We start from the raw sequence: 25,688 nt of genomic DNA on the forward strand, positions 1-25,688 counted from the left end.
ACTGACTTTAATAGACATTTTCAGATGATGCCAAGAGTAATGTATTGCAACTATACGTTGCCTTTTTTTAGTCATTTACCAACAAATCTGAAGGAAATGCTGCTATTTTTTAATGACTAAAAAGAGTGTCACTGTGCTTTTCCATCGTCATATAAAAACATGCTTGTTGGCTCAATTGATAGCTTCAGTGTTCTCCTGAATTTACCCCACTGTATGCCAAAAGCAGTTCAGGACTATACGTCAAACAACCCGGTCCCTATGGTTCTGAAGGCCTTGTTTTAGTGAATACACACCTATTGTTGCAATGCCCTTTATTACTACAGGCCACAAAACTACACTGAACACCATACAGGGGTGTTTTGTTCCTCACTAAGGGAACTGGCTTTGATCTCTGTTGAAATCACCACCCTCAAGAGAACCCATCCTCATCTGTGTGTGTTTTCTTTACATGAGAGTATTTGCGTTCAACAGGATAGCCGATAGCTGACCTCACTTTCAGAATTGAAACCAGGCCTTCGTGAAACTGCTGCATTGTGGTCCACTCAGCATTGCACTTCAAAAGTATCTGGATTCAATCTGTACTTTCCCTGTCTGCTCTGGGATTATCCGAGTCATGTTCCTGATCAGCAGAGAGAGAAAAAGGCAAGGAGGATGATGAGGACAAAATTGAGGAGTCAAATTTAATGCTGCTGCGTGTAAATCAGGAGGAAATGGAGCACAAAAGCATGGCTGGAATGAACTTGGACAAACATGCACACACACACACACACCCTCTCAAACAATGCTAATTGCAACAAGCTGCCTTTCAGAAGACGTAAGGGTAAATCGGACTTGCTGCGTTGCCTGGCAACGGTCTCCAAACATTGAATTTTGCCGAACTCAACACTCCCACTATGAGCAGAGGGAAAGAGTGAGACAACAGAATGTGAGTAAAAGGCAGAGGAATTAAGAAAAGGAATGAAGGGCATAACCTCATTAGAATTTCAAGCTCTGCATTTTACAAGGATTACTTCACAGAAGTGATGAGAAGAGAAAATGGCAAATCATGGGCTGAAATGGACAGTTAAACCAGACCTGACCCCGTTCAGTGCTAAACTATCTTTTGACAGATTAAAAGAAGACATGAAATCATGACACATTATTAAAAGAAGATGGCTGAATTAGTGTTAAACTTAAATTTATACAATTCATAAAATCAGCCCTGAAAAACCACAAGGGAGGTAAATAATGTTGATTATCTCATTATAGTGGTACCTGTAAAGAGGTGGGATACATTATGCAAGCAAGTAAACTGGCAAATCTCAAATTTGATGTGTTGTTGATATTATAGGCAAGTGTAAGGATCTATGTAACTGGGCCAAACTGTAATGGACAGATGACTGGTTCAGAGCACATCTGAATAAGCAGGTCTTATGTGGTGTTCCTGGTATGGAGTGAATAGTACCTACAGAAAGGGCAACTGGTGAACCAGAGACTGGGTCATTGGCACCAAAGGATCACTGATGCAGATGGATGTTGAAGACTAGCTGGTCTGGTCTGATGCCACAAGAGAGCTACAGTAGCACAAACCAGTGAAAGATTTCATGCTGGCTATGATAGAAAGGTGTCAGAACACAGTGTATTGCAGCTTGCTTTATATGAGGCTGCATAGCTACAGACCATTCAAAGTGCCCATGCTGACTCCTTTCCATCACAATAGGCCCTGTCCACCTAACAATGCACAGGTGAGCATCAGACCTGGACAAAGAAGGTGGCCTGGTCTGATCAATGCTTTTTGAGCAAAAAAGAACCTTGGGTCCTTGCATTAATGTGGATGTCACTTTGACATGTACCACCTACCTACACATTGTTGCTGACCAAGTACAGTGCATAATGGCGACACGGGATAATACGCCCTGCCATGCTGAAACAATTGTTCAAAAACTGCTTGAGTGCAAGACATAGACTTGGCTTTAAAACTCCCCAGATCTCAAACTAATCAAGAATCGGTGGGATGTGCTGGACAAACAAGTTCAATCCATGAAGGCCTCACCTCACTTAAGAACTTAAAGGATCTGTTACTAACGACTTAGTGCCAGATACCACAGCTTTCTTTCAGAAGTGTTGTAGAGTCCATGCCTCAACGAGTCAAAGCTGTTTTAGAAGCATCAACACAATATTAGGCAGATGGATTTAATTTCATGAATAGCTAGTTTATATGTAAAGTACTCTTATAGCTGGATGTTTTATTCGCCTATAATTGGGATTGTACAACACATTTTAATTTCAGATTAGCTATGTATTAAAGACTCTTGGTTTGGTTAAGTTTTTTTTGGTTTGTTTTTTTTTAAATGTGAAGTTGGTGTGCCAGTAAACAATAAGCCTAACTGCTTTTAGCTTACTTCTAAAATAGTGCAAGGGCTATTAAATAAAACCTTTCAGTGTGGTTAACTCCACCTTTTCTATTTCTATTGCATGCTGAGATTAACAACTGGCAATCATTTCTGCCTCAGGCTTTGCTCTGACAAACTGTTGGTGCCAGAAAGAAAGACAGTTTCAAAAACAGACAGAGAGAGGCCAAAAAAGTAAAGAAAAAAATAACGTACAATTTTCTGTCGTTCACTAAGAGAACCCCCAGCTTTAACTAGACTGTGCATTTGGGAGATAAGGCCTGGTCTTGTCCTTAACCCACCCTGGTTACAACAACATTTTGCTCCATGGCTCTCTGCTTACAGCCCCTCACTGGGCCCCTGGCTCCCCACCCTCAACAAGCATGTGTTTGATCCCACTGCATATCAGCTCATATCCTCACCTAGTCATGAGAGATTTTCTAAAAGAAAAAGTCTCACCACCCTGTAGATGTTAATGCTAAAGACATAGAGGAGGAAATCTTTACAAACTGGCTTCTGCAGAAACCAGCACACCATCAGGGAAGAATGAAAGGTCTTTAGCAAAGCTGTCTTGTAATTGTTAACCTACCCTATTAATAACTAAACCCCTAGAGAAATTAGTCTTCCTATGCCTGTAAATGTGGCTAAAAATATTCTTACTGATGATTTCCTGCTTTCACTACATGAGCTCTAATCTTTAATCCATCTCAGAACATGTGTTTCACCAATTTTGCAATAGCACCCTGAGAAAAAGTCATCAGTAAGGAGAGACAATATTTCCGTGATCGAATAATTTTGCAGCTTTAAAGTGATGATCGACTATGTAGTGAACTTGACTAAGAATCATGGTTTTAAAACATGGTTCCAATTACACCAGCAAATAAATCATCCAATAAATCACTAGCAAATGTGATATTAAATAGTTAATGTTAGCTATCCTGCCAATTATACAAGGCAAGGCTACAAGGCTTATACTGTACAAGGCTTTCCCTCATTGCCACATTATGTCCAATACAAATGTCACGTATAATGTTTCAGCATGCATCATTGTGTATCCTTATTGCAAAGTCATTATAGCAGACAGAGACAGATATTTATCAAGTCTGACAGTGAGATTAAGACCACGTCTGTAGCTCAGACAATAATACACAGCCTACAAACCGGACAATACTACAGTCTAATACTCAGATCATAAACGCAGTTTTTAAATGCAGGACTGTACAATTTCCTACTATATATTCTAATCTTGTTACATGTTACCATTTTTAGAGTAACACCTCATTCATCATATGGAGGATGCTTCACTTAAACAGGTTTATTAACAATATGCAATAACTGACCTGGTGAAAGTTTCTGTTAGATGTTTATTTAACAGTTATGGCAGGAGTCTTCAGTGTCTGAATTTTAACGTTCCAGAGGTACAACTTTAAGTTTTTACAAATATGTATAGTATAAAAAAAATATATAAATATAGAGTCAATATAAATAGAGTCTTTGGGATAGAGGGGTTTACCCATATGATTTTGTGGCAACATAAAGCTGTTTTTTTAGTCAGGAGTGAGAAAAAGAGTGCAGTGGGTGAAGAAGCCTGTTTGCAGTTACTATAATGTAAATTTGCAGACATTTCACAACAATAAATATACTGTACCTATAAAATGTTTAAAACAGTGTGTTATTCCTTAGTAAATAAAAAATTGCTTATGTTGGATCGGAAACTCTACTTAATCACAAAAACAGTTTTCAAAAGTGTTTCATTACATCATTTTACTTTCTGAAGATGTCTGTCCAGGAAAGAAATCCATAATCCTATAAACCTTGCCGAGGGCAATGTATGAAACGTATCTTACACACACACACACACACATGCAATAACAGGTCAAACACATGCATATATAAATCAATAACACAAGGCAGGAAAGGACAGTGTAAGGAGCCAATGATGCTGACAGCAAGGACACCAAGTCCCCAGTGGAGTCCATCTATTTCCCATTCTGCTTTAGTCAGCTGTCCTTTAATACACATTCCCCACCTGCAGGGTGTGACAGGCATGTGGGAGTGTGACCACGTGCAGAAGGGCATCGGGGTTATACACACGTACCGTTTACTGTGCATAGCTGGTCAACTCCAGCAGAGCTACATAATACGTATCACAATGCTGGCCAAATAAGAACCCTATACAACATGCCACAATAAAACACAGTAGATTCACTAGTTTGTCGTAATACATTAGCCAAGCTAGGGCTCTCTATAAATATATCAATACTGTGACGAATTGTCTTGCATCACTATTCTCAAATTGCAGCAGTTGTTGTACTGACTAGCTAAATTGCTGCTCATAGTAACAAGTAATGGATCGTTTTACGTTACAGTTTCTATGGTAACTTCTTATACATAGGGACTTGTGTTGCAGATGCACTGCATGTGAAAATCACAGAGATGATGTGGTTTTCTGTAAAGAGTCGTTTAACTCTCCAGAGTCTCCAGTATCGCTACTCTTTAAAGATCAATGTAACAGTTTTCTGACACAAGAGAGTCTTCTGAACTGGGAATGTTATATTTTATAGTACAGGTGGGCAACATGACAATCTGAAATCATGAACAATGAGATTATCCTTGAAGGCCTGCTTCTCCCCAAATTTAGTCTGTGTTGATGAGGTCGAATTCTCTTCTACCATGCCTCAGTACATTACTCCATTCTTGTTCCAAGTCCCAAGTCTTAGTGAAATACAGAGTTGTGAGCATACTGCTATGTGGTTGTGGTGCTCTTGGGATCTCACACACATACATCACTTCTTTCTCCAAACACTAACTGAACACGGTTCTATTTTGGTTTTATTTCACCAGTGTATTGTTCCAAAAATGAGAATAGTGTAGACATGCCCCTCTGTGTTCTTTATTTAGTAGAGGAGTTTATTGTGAACTGTAAGAACAGAGATGACTGCAGTGCAGGTCACCGCTTATTGTTCACTGTGTAAATGCTGTTCCTGCAGCTTCCATGTAGTCCTTCAAGTCAAGTGACTGCTGGCTTCTCTCCTACCTTCTTTATTGTTGGTCTGGCAGCATGTTGTGATGTCTTGTGTGGTGCACTTATCTGAGCAACATTTGTTGTGGTTCAATCAACTTCCACATGCACATTACAGTCTATGGTCCTAGAAAAATTAACTGTAACTTGCATGAGAACATAACGTTAAAAAAAAACATTATAAGCACTGGGAATATATCAGATAAGAAAAATTAAAGCATCAGACTATTTATTTCAGTTTAATTTAATAATCTGTTTGGAAATTAAACCCCAAGGACTACTTTGGATATGAATCAGCTTCTATTCACACTTTTCCACCTGCCATTCTACAATGAGATAAAATCAGAAGAATAAACTATGCTGGGAAAGATTTATGTTCCCTGCTGTTAAACACTTTTATATAATACATAGTTACATGATCTGTTTCCCTGCATGACCCAAGATTGACTTTTTGTTCAGCCCCAAGAAAACAATAGTCAGATTTTACCATCTACTTACAGAACCTAGTTATAAAACCTGGCATGAACCAGTGAACCACATGAAGTGTCTTCAGTTTAACAAACTGGAGCTACAGAGGAGGAAAAACAGCAGACAGACAGGTGTGCTTGACAGGAGAGATGAGAAAGGGCAGACTTTTAACCCTGATCCCTCTGTACCCGTCACTCAGACCCACTGGAGCCTGGAGGGAGTACGAGTGGTGCCTGTGTGCGCCAGGACAGACAGGTGAAAGAAACATGCATGTGATTGTGGAGGCCTGTCTAAGATCTCAATGTTACCTACTCCTCAAGGAGTTATAAGGAAAAAATGTGAAGTTAGGGTGAAAGGATAATTGATTATTGGGTCTTGTAGGCTGTGAGGGACAAGGAGTTGAGAATTAGCTTGTGTGTGCTCTTAGTGTATAAAGTGATGTACAGGCCCTGAGTGGAAGTCTGGATCATTATTGTGTTTAGCAGCAGGCTCCATGTGCTCTCTGGTTTCACATAAAGGAGACTGTATACCTTCAGCTGCTTTAGTCTTGGTGGAGGAATGCGTGCTGAACAGTAATAGTCCCATTCCTCAGACCTCGTGAAGATAAATGACCTGGTCTGGCTCCAGTGGCCAAATGGCTGCAACCACATTAGAGGCAGATGACGTTGAGGTGTTTATTTTGTGAGCCCATGTTTATGTGGAACAAAAAAAATTAATTAAAAATAAATAAAAACCACTGAAGGTGTTTGTACGATGGGTATTGTGACCGTAACTTCTGAAAAGTAAGTGTTTCACTGTTTCAATTCAACTCGATTCAAATTTATTTGTATAGCACTTAACAATGGATATTTTCTCAAATCAGCTTTTATAGAACACAAACATAATAAAATATACTTAAAAAATGTAAACAATTTATATTTAAAATATTATATTTAAAAAATTTCATATTCAATTTCTGTAAAATCTCAGTTTGCATATAATTTAAATAGTGGCATGACTAATTACATCATTGTCAGTGTAAAATTAATATCTCCACCTACTAAACTTACAGATCTTTGACATGGGAAAATATTTTCTTTTAATTTATACACAAAATTTAGGTTACAGGTAAGCAAAAGGAAACCAAGATCAAGCTGAAATCTCACAAATGTAGTTGAATAAATATTATTGGAGTTTGCCAGTATTGGCAAAGTGCTGACAATATTCTAAAAAACACAGCTAAGCTTTTTATTCATCTTGCAACATAGCAATGTGCCAATGCTAATAATCTTTCATTAACTAAAGAATTACATTTTGGTTGACGGTTCTGTGTTAGACTTGACGAATGACAGCAGTGGTATTCTTGTTTGAAGCCTATATAAACCTTAATAACCTGCATTGTGCCATTAGAGCCAAGCAAGAAAGGTTTCTCTGATGGGTTTTAGTTTCCCAAAACCATGAAAATCTTCACTTGGCTAAACATAAATGGAGATTTCAATGAAGATAATGAAACATGATTTTCAGGGCTCCTTCCAATATCCCCTAACATTTTGCTCAACAAAGAACACAATCATGTGTAATTTACATTATTTAATAATAAGTTTAGATATAGCTAACAACTCATTGTATTTACTGAGCCGTTGGCTTTTTTAAGTTTAATTAGTAAAAACTGATTTAATGCTAAGGCTAGCTACTAGCAGCTATAACAGTTTGACTTTTAAACACTGTGTGTGTAAAAAAAAAAAAAAAAAAAAAAAAAAAAAACAGAGCATAAATTCCTCTATTCCTCGAAAACTTTCCCATGTCGCAAAATGTAATGTTACCTCAGACTGTTAAAAACACTCCTTCCATAAGTGTTAAATAAACAACTCCTTACAGAAGGAGTGTGCTAATATTAACCTGTGATTTGTCTTGCAGTCAGGAATCTCAGGCCTGCTGCACAAAATACTGTTGCTTTCTTGAATTATGTAATATACTGATGTAAAAAAGATTTACATTATTTTGTTTTTGATTTAACCTACCTCAACCAATCAAAATACACTTTGGTTGCTGGGCAGATTTCACAGTCCAACTAAGCACTTCAACCTGTATGACTTTGGGTATTTCCTAATATCTCTACCACAATTCATATTTGTGAATATTAGATATAAAAAAGATCACATTAAAGACAATTAAAATCAAATCTAAAATTAAAATAGCTTTTTATCCCCACTTTTATCAGTGATATACATGCTCCTTATGAAGTACATTTTGAATGTATAATTTTAAACATTGTTTAATGATTTCTCTGTAAGGACACATTCCCAGACCCAAGAGATCAGGATCGTTTGCAAAGAATTTAAACGCTGAACAAAGTGATTGGCTGATTCAACAAACAGTTAAACAGGTTACATTACAGGTTTCTAAAATGCTGTTTTAAAATCTGGAAAAACATTCTGGAAAATAAAAATCCCTTCTGTATGAATATGACTGGGGATGAATAGGGATGTTTCCGGAGCAATTTATAATCTGGGAAATATGGTACTTTGACGCTGATGGTCATAAGTCAAGTCGCAAAAAGTCCTAAAGGTCAAACCATCCCCCATCTGTCAGATTGTTAGTTTCCCATGAGCTGACAAAAATGCGTTGACAGAAAACAGACCAAAATAACAACATGCCTGGTCAATTTTCATACGTGTGTGTAAGTTACGTCGTGGTCCGAGACGAGCTCTCCTCAGGGCAGCAGCAAAGTTGATGCTCTCACACTGAGATGGCGGTCGGGGAGAGTGACTCATGGGGCTCAGTCAGTGAGCTTCTCGCTCCAGTCTAGACCACAGCGGGGCCAGAATTCTGCCAGACTCTACCCGAATTTTGGCATTCGTACACACGCGCACATTCTCACACGCACACACATATACACACACCACGAGGAGTGCAGGAAAAAGCTTTTATGGCAGCTGAGCTGTTTATAGCATAGGGAACCCCACGTGAGAGATGCTTTTTAATGGACAATGTTAAATGTACACAGCAGAGGACCAGTTCAAGAGATAATAAGAGATTAACGAGTGCTGCTGTGACCTCAGCGGAAATAAAGCTGAGAGATAAAGACATTCCCCCCAATAACCAGCTTCTCCATGTGCTACTGTGTGGTGACCAAAATCCATATCATTTATATGTCAAAATGAAAATTACCGCACAAAAAAAAATTCTAAATCGAACTGTAAACTTAATAACAGACTAAATCAGATTCTAAATATTAATAACCAGTGTCCTCTACTTTGGGCTTTAAGCTTAACCTCACAACTTTGTAATTTAAAACCCATCAGAGTTTAATGAGCTAAACAGATAGAACTGAAACTGCTGTTTGTCATTTCCATGTCAAAACCAGAACTGTCTCCTTCCTTCATCCCGCCAGCTCCCCCATAATGGAACAGACCAGTGTTTTCATTTTGGGTTTTCTTTTCCATCATTCTCTCGGAGGGTAATGTTATTTCCCTGCACTGGGCTAAACTCAGTTGGGAGCAAGGAGAAAGGTCAGGTCAGGATGAAAAGAGAAAGATCTTCTTTGGCCTTCTCCAGGATAGAGTACCATCATTTTTGTGGCCAGGGCAGTGACATTTCTAGAGAGCTCCTAATGATTGTAGATTGATTCAAAACACACTTATTACACTGTGTAAAATATATACAGTATGGAATTATAAGACAAGCTGATGGGGTAAATGGTTGTGACTTGAAACCTTTTCGAAATGGAAAAACCCACTGTTGTGTTTTATGCAGGATATTTAATGGCTCCCCCAGAAAGACATACTTCAGGGTGTTAGATGAAGATTTTAAATGATCTCCATCAAAGAACCCTGATGATTTTAAGAGTCCGAATTGAAAAACAAGACTTTTCTCTACAGATCGTCTGAAATAAAATAAAAAACACAAGTAGGTGAAAAACACAATAAATGGTCAATTACTCTAATGCTCAATGAATGAGTGACAACTCCAAGAAAATAACCCTTGCTATTCCCGTGATAACATCCTAGAGCACAAAGGGCTCTTACTCTACACTTCCTCCCACAGCACTATCAAATACCTTAGACCGGAAAGTGCTTCCTGTGTTCAGCACACATGTCAGCCAGTGACTGAGCTATGATTTATAAAACACAGATTTATTGTGTGCATGCTTTAACAGAAAACGCCTTTTCTACTGGGAAAGTCCCAGTTGTTTCCTTCAGACAACTCCTTCACATTTCCTGTACTTTACACACCTCTGCAACTGTACATCAATACGAGAAAAGTCTTAAAGTCCCAGTGGAACAAGCGTAAATTAGCGGTCAGCAACTGGCAGACAGAGGTCTGGATGCAGACCCAGCAAAGTATTTCAACGTACTAGACAGAGCACTCAAAAAATACTGCTGTAGAACTGATCAATGTGTTGAAGTGTCAGCAACAGCCTTTAAAAGGCAGCTCACCTCAATGAAAAAAAGAACTTGCACACTTTTGGAAGCTTTTTTAATTGCTTAATAATTATAATAACACATCTTATTGACACTGTTTGGTCTAAGAATGCAAGTCTACACAAGTTGTCACTGTTAGTTTGATTTGCCCTACAAAGCTTAAGTATACATTTCAGGTGAAGAGATTAGTCTATGCTCCTCAGTGGATCAAGGCTCAAAAAAAAGGGGAAAGCCTCTTGGCAAAGCATTGACCTGAAAATCACTATGAGCTATGCACATCTTTTCAGACAGATGGTCATATTTCACCAGGACTTGCTTTCATATTTGGCAATCAATAAAACTTTTTAACAGAATAGGGAAATAAACCCAAAGCCAGGGATAGTGAATTGGTGTAGACTCATTGAAAGTATGGAAAATGTCCTGCAGAAGAGCCAAATAACCTTTATTTAAAAACTAGCATCGCTCTTTTCCTCAAGAATGATGACAGGGCTTGTTACCCATTCTGTTTTTGTCATCAAATTTTGTTTTTTTTAAGGGTGTGAATGCTAATGCAAAGAATGCTAAAGAAATGACTGTTTAAGAAAACACAAGAAGCCATTATGTCAACTGCCAGTTCATTAGGTGTGTCTATAAAGACTTTCCCATGCTTTTTATTTTTTTTAAGAATAACCCTACAGATTTTTAAACAAATTAAAATATATTGGATGTATAATTATGATTAGTAGCCATAAACTAATCATTAATGGTTCAGCATTAAAAGATAACTGCTGCCGTAATTCAGTCAAGACGTACACGTGCAGCAGCAGCTCAGACAAGAACGTATGTACGCTCCTTGCTGCGGTAGGTAGGTATACAAATAAAAAAGCTGTAAAAACAAAGTCTTCAATCTTAGGAAGTTTTGGAAGACTGTCTACAGTCTAGGAAATTTGCCCATCCTATCTGTTCCTGAATTCCCCCTCGAAGTCCACAAGACAGAGATTGGTGGGAATGGGAATACACACAGCGACTATAAAATACTGCACAGCTTTGGCTACATGGTGGTAGAAATGTAGCAGAACAAAGCATAAATGCTTCAAAAGTTTGGCCACACAGGAATACCTCCCAGCTGAGTGGGATAGTCTGATCTTCGACTCAAACAGAAAGACGGTGATGATTCAATCCCCACTGATGTTAGACACGTTCCAAACAGCAATGGTCAAAAGATTAACTTGCTTCTACATACAAGAGCGGTCGAGGGAGGCACGAACAAAGGCGCTGCAGACACCACGGTTTACATGCACGAGCAGAAAAATAAGCAAGCAGCTTGTGTGTGGTCATTCTGTAAAGGCAAGTGGGACGACTCAGACGGCATGTAAACACATACTTGTAGCAATGCCAGAAAGACCCGCTTTCAGGAGTCCTGATTTAGCCGCTCTAAGGGGACAGGCTAATTAAAGAGTGTAAGAAGGCACACACACACACACACACACACACACACACACACACGTGTGGGCTGTTGGACTGAGAGACGTCAGTTTTCCTTCAAGACACAGCTAGCGAATAGAAAAAGGAAAAAAAAAAAAAAAAAGGGTTTCATGTCAGCAGTGCTCATACTGGGAGCCAAGTGTCACTGGGAGGGACTGGACAACTAAAATTAACATTAACCTCACATTATTATCCATGAGCTCACTTCCTGCATGGAATACCACAATTTGCAGTACCTGCAATGTCATGATGAAGTGTGTTTAAATGAGAGGATTCGGCTTATTCTTTTTAGTTAAAATGTTACATCATGTATAAAATATTGTAATAAATCAGGAAGTTATATCAATAGTTCTACTAATCAATTACATTTAAAACGAAACAAACCCATTCTTCTACTTACGGCTTTTCCCATTAGGGGTCACCACCGTGAATCATCAGTGTCCACCTAGCTCTACCCACGACCCTCTACTGTTGAACGTGTTAACTTCATGTCCTCTTGAAAGGAGATAAAAATCTGTATGCTGTCAATCTTCATCATAGTTCAAAAATAAAAGCTGCATCTAATGCAAAGGAATAAATATTGACACTCAGCAGAGCAAAGTCACACAGGCATTGAATCACTGCATAACACATGCAGATACGATTAGTGACAGGAGCATTTACACCACAATGTTAGTGCGAAGTGAAAAGATGGATGAATAGACAGCCTGCTAGGCCCAGCATGTTTCTTTACAAACTGCACTGCGAGCAGACAGCAGCATGGAGCTGAAATTCCAAAAACAAAAAAAAAAACTAAATGTGTGATTCGAGAAATCAAACTGTGCAGACATCTGTTGTGTTTTAAATGTTATTATTCTGAACAAGAACTACGAATCTATGCAGATAAAAAAAAATATCTGTTCTAATAAAGGAATACTATCGAACTTTTCAGCTGTACAGGTGAAATGTCAAAGTCAAGAGTTTGAATAATGCTGAGCTTCAAGCCAAAGCTCAGTTACCCGTCATCACTATGATATGATGAGGTGGTTTTAAAATGAAGAGTGATGGAGACATCTACCACAAGAGGCACAGCATCCCTCATAATTACAGCCATTGAAAAATATTCCACTGCTTTTCAATGACACTGAATGAAAGAGACCGATAAAGCCTTCATCCTTTTGCATGACAGCCAGAACCCTTTGACTAAGCATGTGCATTCTGGAGTGACTGAATGAGAGACACAGGAAGGGAGGACAGAAAGAACAGCAGCCAGTATATACGCACAAAGGCTGCATGTGCGTGATGGTTACAATTCAAATTAAAGAACATCCACAAGAAAAGTTTGTCTAATTCTCATGGTTTTGGGATATTACAGTATGAGGTCATTTTTGTCTGTCAGAAATCCTTCACCCATTCATGCGACGCCTAACCATTCAATGGGTCTCGTCTTGAGAGAAAGAATTCCAATAATTCTGTTTCAGAGGCAGCTTCCTTTAAATTGGTTCCAAACAAATAAACATAGTAAAAGCACACCTATCTTCTGTCATTCAAATGAGATTGGGTTTTACTCAAGACACGGAAAAACAATTCATAATGACTGAATTATTTAAACCTAGCGTTACACAACAGAAAAGCTGAATTCTGGAATTTGATCAGTCAGGAGGTGTTGATTCTACAAATCACAGGTTTATAGTAATGTGCTCATTCCAACACATTCACATTTTTATTTATTTATATATATTGGACAACTATAAACAACTACTATGCACCTATGTAATTAATATAAATCTCTGTACCAACTGCCCTTGTTCACACAGCAGTGTGACGACACACTCTGAGAGGGAAGAAGACAAGAAACCAGCCTGCCAGCCTTTCAAACTGGTTTGAAATTTGATCCATAGTATGTACGTACACAGACACACAGAAACACACGCACACTAATCAAATATCCTCTGCAAAATTTGCGAAACACAACAAAACATCCATTAAAAGGACACAGCAAAGGGTGTCCATGAATAAAATCCTGTACACAACACACTAGTCTCTAGTTAGATTGACATTAGACATTCAGCTTCCCCTCATTGACGTCTCACTACGATGAGAACAGAACAATGCTTTTATTTTTTACATGTTCTTTCATAAAATCTTCATCAGTCAAACATTAACTGATCGGTACTTTAATATTTATGAAAATCATTAAGAGACCAGGAGTCTAACAAGTGCATTGATTCTACAGATGAAATGGATGACTCTGCAGGACTCCTCTAGACATTGTGACTAAACAGGGGGAGGAACCGTTTTTTGGTGTACTGCATGTGGTGTGTGTTTAGCGTGTTTAGAGTGTTTAGTGGTCTTGCAGCCACATCTAAAAGGCTTCATTCTAAACACTATTTTAAAAAATCATTCTAAAACACAACCTTTAGCAGAAAACCAAGTCCTTTTATTCAAGTCCATTTGGTTGTAGTTCGTTCTCTTGGGAGTGAGAAAATATTAGGTGATTCATTGTTGTTCATGAGAACTTAAGATGGAATGTTAAATGTCCAATATAAAACCATCTGCAGTCTCTTAAGTGCATCATGAATTTAAACTTGGTCAGTATGTGTATCGTGTTAGAGACAATATAAAATAAAAATACTATATTAATGCAACCTATACAGTGCATATTGATTTTTTTTAGGGTGTGTCAAAGTCTGGAAAATATGGTACTTGGCACATGCTCTTGCATCTTGGTTTATCAATAAGGCAGGGAGAAACACGAAACAGTGTTCAGTAAGGCTACACCAAAGCCCTGGACTTTATTAATGACAAACAAAGCAAGACCTAAGCGAGACTACACCAAAAGGGAGAGTAATTAGTCCAACACCTCTGGTTAACCACAGTGTTAATAATTAACATCACAGTATGAAGACACACTGCTGGGGGAGGAAACCATCCTCTCTGTTCAGTCACAGCTTACAGTACAATGCAAAATAATAAGAGATGGAAGTACAATCCATGCATTTTTTAAATAGTTTTATTAATGGCCCATCATATAGCCTACACAGTCTGGTCACAGCCATATTACCAGTGGATCTGTGGAATAAAACTTAAATCAAATCATTTCATAAATATCAGTAATTTGTAATGTCATTTTTGTTCAGTGAGATCATACAGTTCATTATGCTACAGTTAGTTCTGGTCCATTCAGTTGATTGGTCAAGCAGAGCTTCAAGAACACTGACATTTACCATAATAGCATCAGGAGGTTTTACTGCATGCATCACTACACATGCCCATTTGTCATATTTATTTATGAATTTACTCCAGAGCACTGTGTGTTATGTAACTGTAAAGTTTAGCTTTCAGTGGTAAGACTGTTTTAACTTAATGAAAATACTTTTAATTAATTCACACTGACTACATGACAAAATGCACATTTACATTAATTATTTATATATCTTTCAAAACAATCAATCACCCCCACACACAAACTTCACAGAAGCCTTGTTAAAAAGCCGTCAGTGTTTTTTCACTGGACATCATCCTACAGACAGTTCTTTGTGAGCATCCAAGTCTTTCGACTCAGAAATAGTCTGATCCTCTACACAATGCAGAGCCAGTGACAGCTCTGAGAACTGGGACAGTTTGCATCAAACCGAAGGGGGAAAAAATAAGAATGACTAATTCCTGAGGAATGGGACGTTTGAGCGAGAGAGTTCTATGCAATTGAACATGGCAGGGAGGTAATTAGGACACAATGCTGTCGGACAAAACAAGGTCAACTCAAATGACAACAAATAAGCCAAAAGAAGAGAAACAAATTAGGTTGTAATCCTGAATGTAAGAATTATGACTTGGTCACTACTTGAACAGTCATTACCATCATGCAGTAATAAATTAAAACTCTCCATTATCCCGCACTCTCACAGCCGAACCTTCTCCTCATGACCGAGCAGACAGACTGGCAAAAATACGAGAACACGAAGAAAATAGACCATTACAGTACTTTCTGGACTACGATTTCGAACACAGCTTTTTTTTTAATCAATTGCAAGAAGCAAAATGATGCATCTTTATAAAGTATGCAAAGTAAAGATATAAGATATGGAAGTCCTGTAGAGGTAGACTGGGTCCATTATGTTATTCCCATTTGTAAAGTAATATGCGTGTGTAAAGGAAGTTTGTACAGTTTATCCAGTACAGCTGGGCCCTAGCATAGCACTGAGAAGCTCGTAGGGGCAGCAACACAAATTAGTTAGATTTTAGACTGATTTGTCAAATGTACACTGGGTTTATTTGTTAAAAGCTTCTAAACATTTAGCAGGAATTAATCAAAACTTCAACACAGTAAGCAGTAACACTCTGAACTACAGCACGACTGACAGGATTTTGACTGACGTGGTTCTAAAGGGGGTTCGCATAATGGTCAAAGAGTGACAAACTGCCCGGATTTTATCACAATGACACCACAGCCATTCGTCGACTTCCACCACAAACTAGGGGAAGGAGGAGGTCAGGAACAAGACAAAAGGTGGATGTGTCAAGGACATCCAAAAAAACATGACTGAAGGCCTGCCTCTCACCAGCAGACAGCCAGCTGCTCAGCTCCGAACTTCTGGTTGTGATTCAGCACGTTTCTTTTCAGACTAATTCCAGACTCAAGTTCAAGTTCAAGAAGTGCTTCTGTAGCATCACTCCTTTTAATAGAACAGCTGATCTCATAACTCTATACTTTATACTCTATAGAGTACATTGTGTTTACATCCTCGAAAACCTGATATCTGCAAGTCTCCAGCAAATGTTGAAGCTACTGTATAAGGTGCGTCACAGTCAATTCTGCTAACATGATACACACGACTGTGTGGATTTTGACTAACATCTTTCTTATGTTTACCAGACATGTTTTAATATTAGGGTCTACCATTTGTTTGCAAAACAGCTCTAAGTGGTTAACATGCTTCCACACATTCTGGAGCATTAATTAGTTAGCCGAGTTAGCTGGTTAGCATTAGCATTTAATAAGAGGCTAAATAGATCCAGACTTCAATATCTTCAAAATTTCAGCAATGTTTACAAAACATGATAAAATATTTCTCACATGTAAGAATTCAAACAAGGTTTAAGACTTAAAAAAGAAAACCAACAGATACATTTTGGACATAATTCAGTTATAAAGTGCTGTACTTCACTTTTTGATAAATGTTTTTCAGTAAACATGTTTCCAAAGGCAATTCTGTGTTTTTCCCCTCTTTTTTTGGCAACCAGTGGCTCCAAACTTCTTGCTACACAGTTGTAGTAGCAGATATGTCGATTATTTTGTGCTGACCTGCATTATTTGATGTTCAAATTATTGTAGGTTAGTGGTTATACTACTAGACCCTGTGTAGATGCTAGAAAACAATTCTGTCTTCTGTGAATGGTCCAGACGATTCATGAATGATACGACCAAGGATTTTCTTTTGTTATTCTTTTTTTAATTTTTTTTTTCAATAAAATTATATAAAATTCTATAAAAGTATTTTGATTTCAGTTTGTCTTTAATTATCACCAACACTATTATTCTTCTCAATTGTCATTTCAGACCAAAATAAGTGAGGAATGGAAACCAAACCTCTAAACTCCTGGACTCCTAAACTGTCTGGCCAGTCCGTCTCTGACACCACATTCATATTTTGAATCAGGCCGTGTCACAATGCTGAAATCTGCTCCTGATCCATGGAAACACGCAGTACACAGAAAAACTTGCCTGCTTTTGTTCATCACAAAGCCTTTTGTGTAACAGACATAAACACTTGTTTTTGTCCTCAGATCCTTGTTTTTGTGGATGGAAACTCAACCCAACACATGTTCTTTTCTAACTCTGTGGTAATGGACAAAGTTGAAATGAACATTGTCTGGAGTCAGACAGATCTTTCCCAAAACACCTATGGCAAACCTCTGAAACTAGATGCGACAAGACTGAGGACTATTGTGTTTTGGCGTTTGCTAAAAGCTTTGAAAGTTGTTTTTGTTTGCTACATTCTTGTAGATGCAAATGATGTGGTGGAGGGTTGTTGAGTGGTTGGAATTATTGCATCTTCAGTGCTATGTGGCTTTATTTGTAAACTTGTAGAACTCTATGCAGAGTTCATAAGCTATTCCATAACCCTCCTCACACTGTTAAAAGCTCGTTCTTGATGTAGAAATTGTTCCTCATTGCTCAAACAAACTAAATTGGCTTGTCCTTAAATTACCAAATCTATCTGTTCATTTTGTTTTCAGTAGGTGTGCTATTCCAACTGGGTTGTGCATTTGTCCAGTTACAACTTGGAACTAGCACAGGGGTGCTAGAAGAAATTAGCATGATAGTGATCTTACAAAAAGAAACTTTTTTATTTTTAGAATTGTTCCATCAGTCCATAAGTAAATTCATCTATAATGAGGCAGTGTTCAAATATTGATGGAAAAAGATAATAAAAAGTGGCTACAAAGTGAAAGCTGTAGCTGTAGGGCAAAGCCACACACACACGATTTACAGTAGGCTGAAATAACTGGCCGCTACCCAGATGGTTTTAATTACAGCCTGTCTATGGTACAGTGACTTACTGAATTCAAAAAACTACACAACCGAGAATACACAAGCAGGGATCAACTTTAAATAAAGATACTATTTTTGGCTCAGGCTGGTCTTCATTTAACCCATCAGTACACAGGAACCAAGTAATGTTCACCGAGTCATGGTTGATCACAAAGACAACCTGAAAAGTCTGGTAGGAAGAGCCTACAACCTTCCTGCTAAGTTCTTAGGAACCCATTTGAAAGGCTGAATGTAAAAAGGAGGTCATTCATTATTCATACAAGTCCTCACCAATTGGAAACATCTCTGATTGAGCAACGGGGGAACAAAAACATCCGCAAAACATTCCTGATCCAACTCCATTTCCCCCTCCATACTCTGGCTTAGTCATAAATAATGAAATAATGTTTCCTTTTCTTATCCCCATATCCCATCTGACTGCAGTTCATTAGTTAGTGTAAGAGTTTGTACCATGAAAGATCTAATGCCTAATACAGAACATACGCTTCAGACTATACATTGCACTGATGACGTCATCACGAACATACTGGAAGCCCATGAAAGTGCTGCTAATGGGCACAGCTACAGCAGGACGAGCTGCAGCGATCTAAGCAAAGGAGGAGCAAGAAAAGTGCCTAAGGATTGAGTTAGCAAACAGTGCTGATGTCTTGACCCAGCATAACCTTTTAGTGCTTTTATTGATCCAAGAAAAGAAAGATATAAGAGTGAACCAGACTCTTATGAAGTGAAACCAAGAATAAGAACAAGCATGCAAACACAGGCTTCATTCATTCAGTAGCTAATTCTTGTAAAGTCTGAGCTGACCTTTAAGGTTAAAGATGTTCTAAAAGCATTCTCTGACCGCCCGGTTTAAAGAGGAACTTCTGACACACATTTTCCAAATGTCAGCTTGTCAAATGACTTCTGTGAAAAGGGAGTTATGGTCAGTCATACGGAAAGAGTTCAGGATTAATAACTAAAATATATCGTGAACTGAATAAATGAAGACTTTTAAATACTTTTATTCATCCGGGAGACGCTATTATCCATCATTGGTTAGGAGGCAGAATCTAGTTCAAGCCAAGCCTAGCACGGGGCAAAAGGAATGAAGGACTTCACAGAGGTTTTCTTGGATTTGTACTCAAAAACTCCTGATTACTAGCACAGCACTTTAACTACTGAGCCACCACTGACCCAAATGACAAGAAAGTAGTAGACAAAAATGGCATGTCAATTCTTGCACTGAAATGAAATTAAACAGAAAGCAGGGAAGACAGAAACAGCATAAAGGTTAAGTGGCACTAGCGGAGCTGAAAGCCTGGAATAATTTCCTGCTCCTGTGTTGGAATCTAACTGCTACTGGTGACACTCAATTCCAACCCATGCTGACAATAAAGACCAGAGGTTGTGTTACACTCAATCATTATCCATCGTGTTGATAAGCGCTGTAAAAAAAGTCAGTCAAAGTTTATTTTTATGTGTCTTTTTTGTCCCCAGCTGAAAGACCTTGTTGGACATTGAGCACTATAAACACTGGTTCTATACTGAACTGTGAGCCTATTACTGCAGCTGTGTAATTGTTGCCTGTAAACAGGAGCCGTTAGCTGTTTGCTAGACGTTTAATGCCAGTGGTTTTGATTAGTCAGACTCTTTAAAATAATACAGATGCACTGAAGCCATGATCACGTTTCTCACTACCACTAAGTTGAAACGCTACTAAATACATGTGTATGCCACCAGATGTGTGAACACACAAGTGCACAGTTATGCCACTGGGCCTGAATGAGCACATGCAAAGGGAGTTTGTGTTTTTTAAAACCACTGCTAGTAGAAGGGTTTTGATGTTCTATTTTAAGGGCAGAAGACCAATCCCATGCACACCAAGATTGAATGGCTCATTTTCCATCTGTCACAATGACGGATGGCCTTCGCAATTTTCTGTCAATGCTTTCAAAATTCAGTAAATGATGAAAAAATTCTCTGTTAACGCACACCCTGATAATGACTAAGGGAATTTGCACATTGAGATGCCTAATACTTAAACCCAGTGGAACAGAAGGTCATGAAAGACTGCTTTCTCAACACTCAGGTAAACAAAGGAAATGGTTGGATTTGGCTAATGGTTGTGTGATGTGCTGATGACAAAGACTAGGTTTTTCTTGCTAGCACAGTTACACTGGTGTTTATTAGGATACATTTAGGATAAATCTCAAACATAAGTGACATCATCCATGTATCATTATTAGCTCCTAAAAACGAGAGCAAGAGCTTGCTTCTTAATATTTTGATAAAAAGAGGAATAAATTCCTCTTCACCACAGCAGGTAGCTGAACAGCAATGATGAAAGTAGTTTCAAGATTGTAATCATAAATGTAAACTTTTGTCCCACTGAAGATCACATATCGAATCGAAATACTGACATGCAGGACATTCAGGGTTGTTTTTTCTGCCTCATGGCTGTATTTAAAAAAAATCTGGCTAGAGCCATTTTCTTAGAAATCTCTCCTTCAGTTAAAGTAAATCTATTTTATCGACATTGTGAGATAAGGCTTATTATCCACAAAGACATTTTATTCCATTCATAAGCCACCTTGACCAAGGGCACCAATAATTCTGCAGCTTACCGTACATGTGCAATCAATGTACTGCCCAGATACTGAAGTTCCCTGGTGGCAGGGCAGCAGGATACCATGCTCTCACCACCGGCCTGGCTGATGAGAGGGGTTAACTTTCAGTGCTGGTCCCAAGTCCGCATTAAAAGGGAGAGTTCTCTCATACAGGGGATCGGGCGTAAAAAACTAATGTCAAAATCAAATATGCATATCGGATGATCTGCTGTGGTGACCTTGAACAGGGAGCTGCTGAAGGACAACAACAAAACAATAACAACAACATCGGATTCCCGATACTGATCTAATGTTTTTTCTCTCCAAACATTAATAAGTGTAATAATTGAGAAGAACTGCAACTGGAGCTGGCTGATTCCACCCAACTACCCTCATGCCTGGCCCGTTGACACTCTTAAAACTATATATGGCTTTTGGGTTGATTTTAATTACAAAGCTCAGCTGGAGCAGCTGTTTCAGCTGTGGACAGCCCTGATTTAAAAAATAATAATTATTATTCTGAAACGAGGAAAATAGCCAGTTAATTGTATTCCTATATCATAAAAATAAAAAGTTTTTCCGAGGCATTAAAAAAAATTAATTCTAAAAATTTATATAGATGTATAAATAAAAGACAAAGACTTTCAAATGGTAAGTGTTTGTATCTTGCTTTTGCAAGACTTTTCTATTATATAAAAAAAATACACATAAAACATATTCAAATTAAAACAGTGAAGCAGTAAAACAATGTTAAACCCTCTTATGTCAGGGATAGCAAATAAAGCAGTGCATCATATTTAGCAGATCTGATCCGTAAGCAATTCAAAGTTTCAGACTGATATCAACACAATACTTGAGACTGCTGGATCAGTACATCTTGAGAAAAGACATCAGTCATTTCCACGCTATGATGGATATACAAGAGACCTAAAGTACTCTATAAAACAAGGAGGAAATATACTTTGTCAAACGAGGAGATTGGGTAGTGTGAAACAGGGCAACAGGAAGACGCTGAGGTTTGTGGTTTCATTGCTCCCCCCACCCTGCTGTTCCTACACCCGCCTCCATCATTCATACCAGAGCGAGCGATGACCAGCTCTGTGTGTAGATTGGACGATCCTGCCAGACCTCGGGTCACCCAGTCAGACGTGTATTCTGGGACTATCCTGACCTTTGAGCCCACTGATTTTACACATTTCCTTGGCAGACAGGCAGGGATGCAGTATAAAATCCAACAAATGCTTCAGATGAAAATAGGGCTGGGATTAATGCACAAAAAGCCACATTCCTACAATCCTGCTATATAATCTCTCTGCAAGTAAATGAAATAAACAAATGACATTACGTTTGACATTTACAATACAAATAAGTAAACCTATTTAAGTTTAACACAGCTTCATGCAAAACAATAAGCCCTTTGCTTTATTGCACAACCTCTTGTTGAACAGAATGTTATCCTATTACTACATGCATCCAAACTTTTTTTTTTGATTCATTTCAACAAGAGACTTTGTTTATCTTAAAAGTTTTATAATGTCTCCAAAAAGCAGGGCAAAGATTACTGTGAATTAAATCTACTGTGAATAGACCTACAGTACAGAGCACAACACCTGCACAATCAGCACCTCAGTACACCTTTTAAGAGGACTAGACAAGCATGGCTTGAAAACGTCCCCAATCAGTGGACAAATGTTGACTTAAACAGCATGGTGGCCACACACAGAGCTGACATTGTTCCCATCTATAAGCCCAATATAAACCAGGGTGGACAATGGTGGAATTGAGGGGTAAATATAAGTTGGTAAATCAGTTGGCTCTGCCTGGCCTGACAGGAGGTGTTGATCTGTTTATACAAACCTAGGAGCTGGAAATAAGGCCCAAACTCAAGCGTTACTTTTCCTGTCACTATAGAAAGCGACTCAGTTTGGTGGCAGGTGAGAGTCATGTGTACTTGTGTAGAAAATCACATCATCCTGGGCAATTAAACTTTATTATCTATTTTTAAAAGAGAATTGTATGACTTCGTACAGATGTCAGTCAAGAATTATTTAAGTCATTTAATATAGGAATGTAGAGTTAAAGCTAAACAGATAAACTACTGTTTTTAATTAATGAATTTTAAACTTATTTTACAAATGACTGACTTTCACAAACCTCAGTCATTTATTTTGACTTTCAGACATTTATTACAACAAAAGATGACAAATGCTGACCACATGAACCGCAAAATTACATTTAATCTTATATTTTCTAGACAATTCTGACTCACTTAAAGGGTATTGGAATCTGAAACACACCCTGACATTTGTCTTAATTCTGTGGTGGTGAGGATTAATTAAATGGCCTTATTCTCTCTTACCACAAAGGCAAACTTTCATGCTCTAGCTATCTTAAAAAAATAAAACTTTCACGAGTTGCAGTTTACCACAAAATAGAACCCTTAAATAAGACTGCACAAAATCTGCTATCCGAATCAGCTTCTCCATAATTGTCCTTCCAGACACTTTCACAACATTGTTCCAGATGTAAACACTGGACAGAATTTTTTCTTTGTTTTCTTGACATTTTTTAAAAAGGCAGTCACTGTAAATATGCATTGCTTTTTCACTGAAATGTGAAAACCCATACTTTTTCAGGTCTGAAACGGGTGTATTTATGTTCTATGCTTCCTCATGTCGTAAACCATTCTGGATCATTTTTCTATCCATTATATAAAATTGCATTGTGTGACATTTGTCTCAGCGTGTGGTAACCTAGCAGTTAAGGTGTTGGGCAACCAATCAGAAGGTTGTGAGTTCGATCCCAGGTCCACCAAGCTGCCACTGTTGGGCCCCTGAGCAAGGCCCTTAACCCTCAATTGCCTAGTTGTATAAAAAAAAATAGATAAATGTAAGTCACTCTGGATATAAGGGAGTCTGCCAAATGCTGGAAATGTAAGCTTAGAGACCACATGAGAAAGGTGCTGTATGATCTATCAACTTACTCTAACGTACCTCATCTTATTTGTACATTGTGTTTTATCAGTGTTGACTGAAAAGGCATCAGTTACACAGAAAATACACAAACTGAACATAATCACTATCCGGTTTATAAGATTACTCAACTGCGTTCCATTTTAGGTGTACACAATTGTACATGAACGGACCTCCTGACATATGCTTGTTAAGTAATGTTGCTGCTGGATGTCTATAGAAATCAGAACTGATTCCCTAGAGATAAGGAATCTCCTTATACATGATAGAGATAGGCCTGGCCTTGCAATGAATAAATGCACACTTAAAAAAAGGTTTACTATAAAGCAGCTCGTTTTAATACAAACGAGCTGTTTTGTGTTTTATTATAATAATTTATGGGGTGCATGGTCATGCGACTGTGACCTTTTAGTAACTTTATCCAGTAGTTTGTACTCACAGTCCTATAATATCATAATGTATAATGTACACAAATGCATTAGCAAACCTTAACATGTCAAACTAATATAGTTCAAACAGGGCTTAAGTTTCTCCTTTAACTGTAACAGACTAGGGATAAAAATGTGAACACTCATTTGAGGGGAAAAATATATATTAGATATAAACCCCGAACTGACCACGTGCACCATGAGTGCCAAATCCGGTGCAGATGTGAACTATAAATGCCTATTTCAAAAGTTTCCAACAAAATTTCTGACGTATAAAACCGCTAGTGAACATATCAGATGGGTGACTTTACTATTCTGAGTGTTTGTTTTGCTCGGTAGCTGTTTGTGCGGTTTAGGATTCAGATTCCTTTACGGTTCCTGTCGCTCGAGCTCGTCTCCATGGCAGCCGGAGATCACACAATCAACGCGCGAGCTTCACGACATCAAACGAGCTCGTGCCGCGAGTTAACGGAGAAAAAACTTGGAAACCCGCCAAAAAAATGAAGGCAGAATCTACTGTTCGTCTTGTACAAACTAAGTTACTTCTGGAGTATGTCTGGGTCGTCAACTTTCCCCGATATACAGTGTCCACATGGTTGGACATCATCCGCGTGCCCCAAATCTGGGACAATAATCCACTCCTCCGTCCAATAAAACACATTTGAGTCGGAAAAAAAACTCTGCATGCTTGTTTATTACCCGGGAATCTAGTTAAACAACATCTGAGCGAGTTGCATGCAAGCATGGCTATAGTTTACCAAACACCAACTATACTGTAACATAGTTGCCGTACCTTTTTAGAATATAAACAACCGACAAGAAGATAAAAACACTTACCGCATGCAATGCCGAGAAGAATCAGAAGTGTAAAATGCATGCCCGGTTGATACGGGATATTCCTGAGATAACGGGCAGTCTTTCTAAGCGCCATGTCAACGCCCGCTTCACTCATGCACTCTCTTTCTCCCTTTCCTCTCTCTCTCTCTGCCCTAAAGTCTGAAAGCTCCTCAGCAACAACTCCATAGGGAGAGAGGCAGAGTCTGGACTGTACCACTGTGCCGGATGAAACAGGGGTGCACGAGCTTGTGAGTTAGAATAACAGCGCCCGCTTCTGGAAACTAGCTACAATCAGAAGTAGAATCAGAAAGCTGTATTGCCAGCTATTTTTGCGCGTACAAGGAATTTGTTTCAGTCTCATACGCTTCCAGTAGACAGAGACTAGATGAGAATACAAAAAATATGTAACACACACACACATATATATATATATATATATAAGAAATAAATGGAAAAATAATTAAATTTATGTAGACTTGTGCTATAGATGTTAGAATGGAATGGAATAGAATGAGATGCAGGGATGCACTAGGATGGAGATGGTAACAATTAAATGTAAGGTTATTGCACATTGTTGTTGCATAATGTTGGAACAATTAACTGTT

General features: G+C 38.3%; 1 protein-coding gene across 3 annotated transcripts in view; it reads right to left on the reverse strand.

The window, feature by feature from the left end:
• The window catches only part of nectin3b (nectin cell adhesion molecule 3b), a 69,880-nt gene extending 44,591 nt beyond the window's left edge, over window positions 1-25,289 (reverse strand). Inside the window, exon 1 of one of the 3 annotated variants that reach the window (XM_047805548.1) lies at window positions 25,084-25,289. In XM_047805548.1, the coding sequence (XP_047661504.1) occupies window positions 25,084-25,198 (115 nt within the window). In that variant the 5' untranslated portion in view covers window positions 25,199-25,289. The remainder of the gene's footprint in view (window positions 1-25,083) is intronic. The other 2 variants (XM_027139940.2, XM_047805547.1) reach the window with 2 other exon arrangements.
• Between the last annotated feature and the right edge of the window lie 399 nt (window positions 25,290-25,688).

The sequence above is a fragment of the Tachysurus fulvidraco genome, chromosome 21 (assembly GCF_022655615.1).
Source record: "Tachysurus fulvidraco isolate hzauxx_2018 chromosome 21, HZAU_PFXX_2.0, whole genome shotgun sequence".
Taxonomy (NCBI): Eukaryota; Metazoa; Chordata; class Actinopteri; order Siluriformes; family Bagridae; genus Tachysurus; species Tachysurus fulvidraco.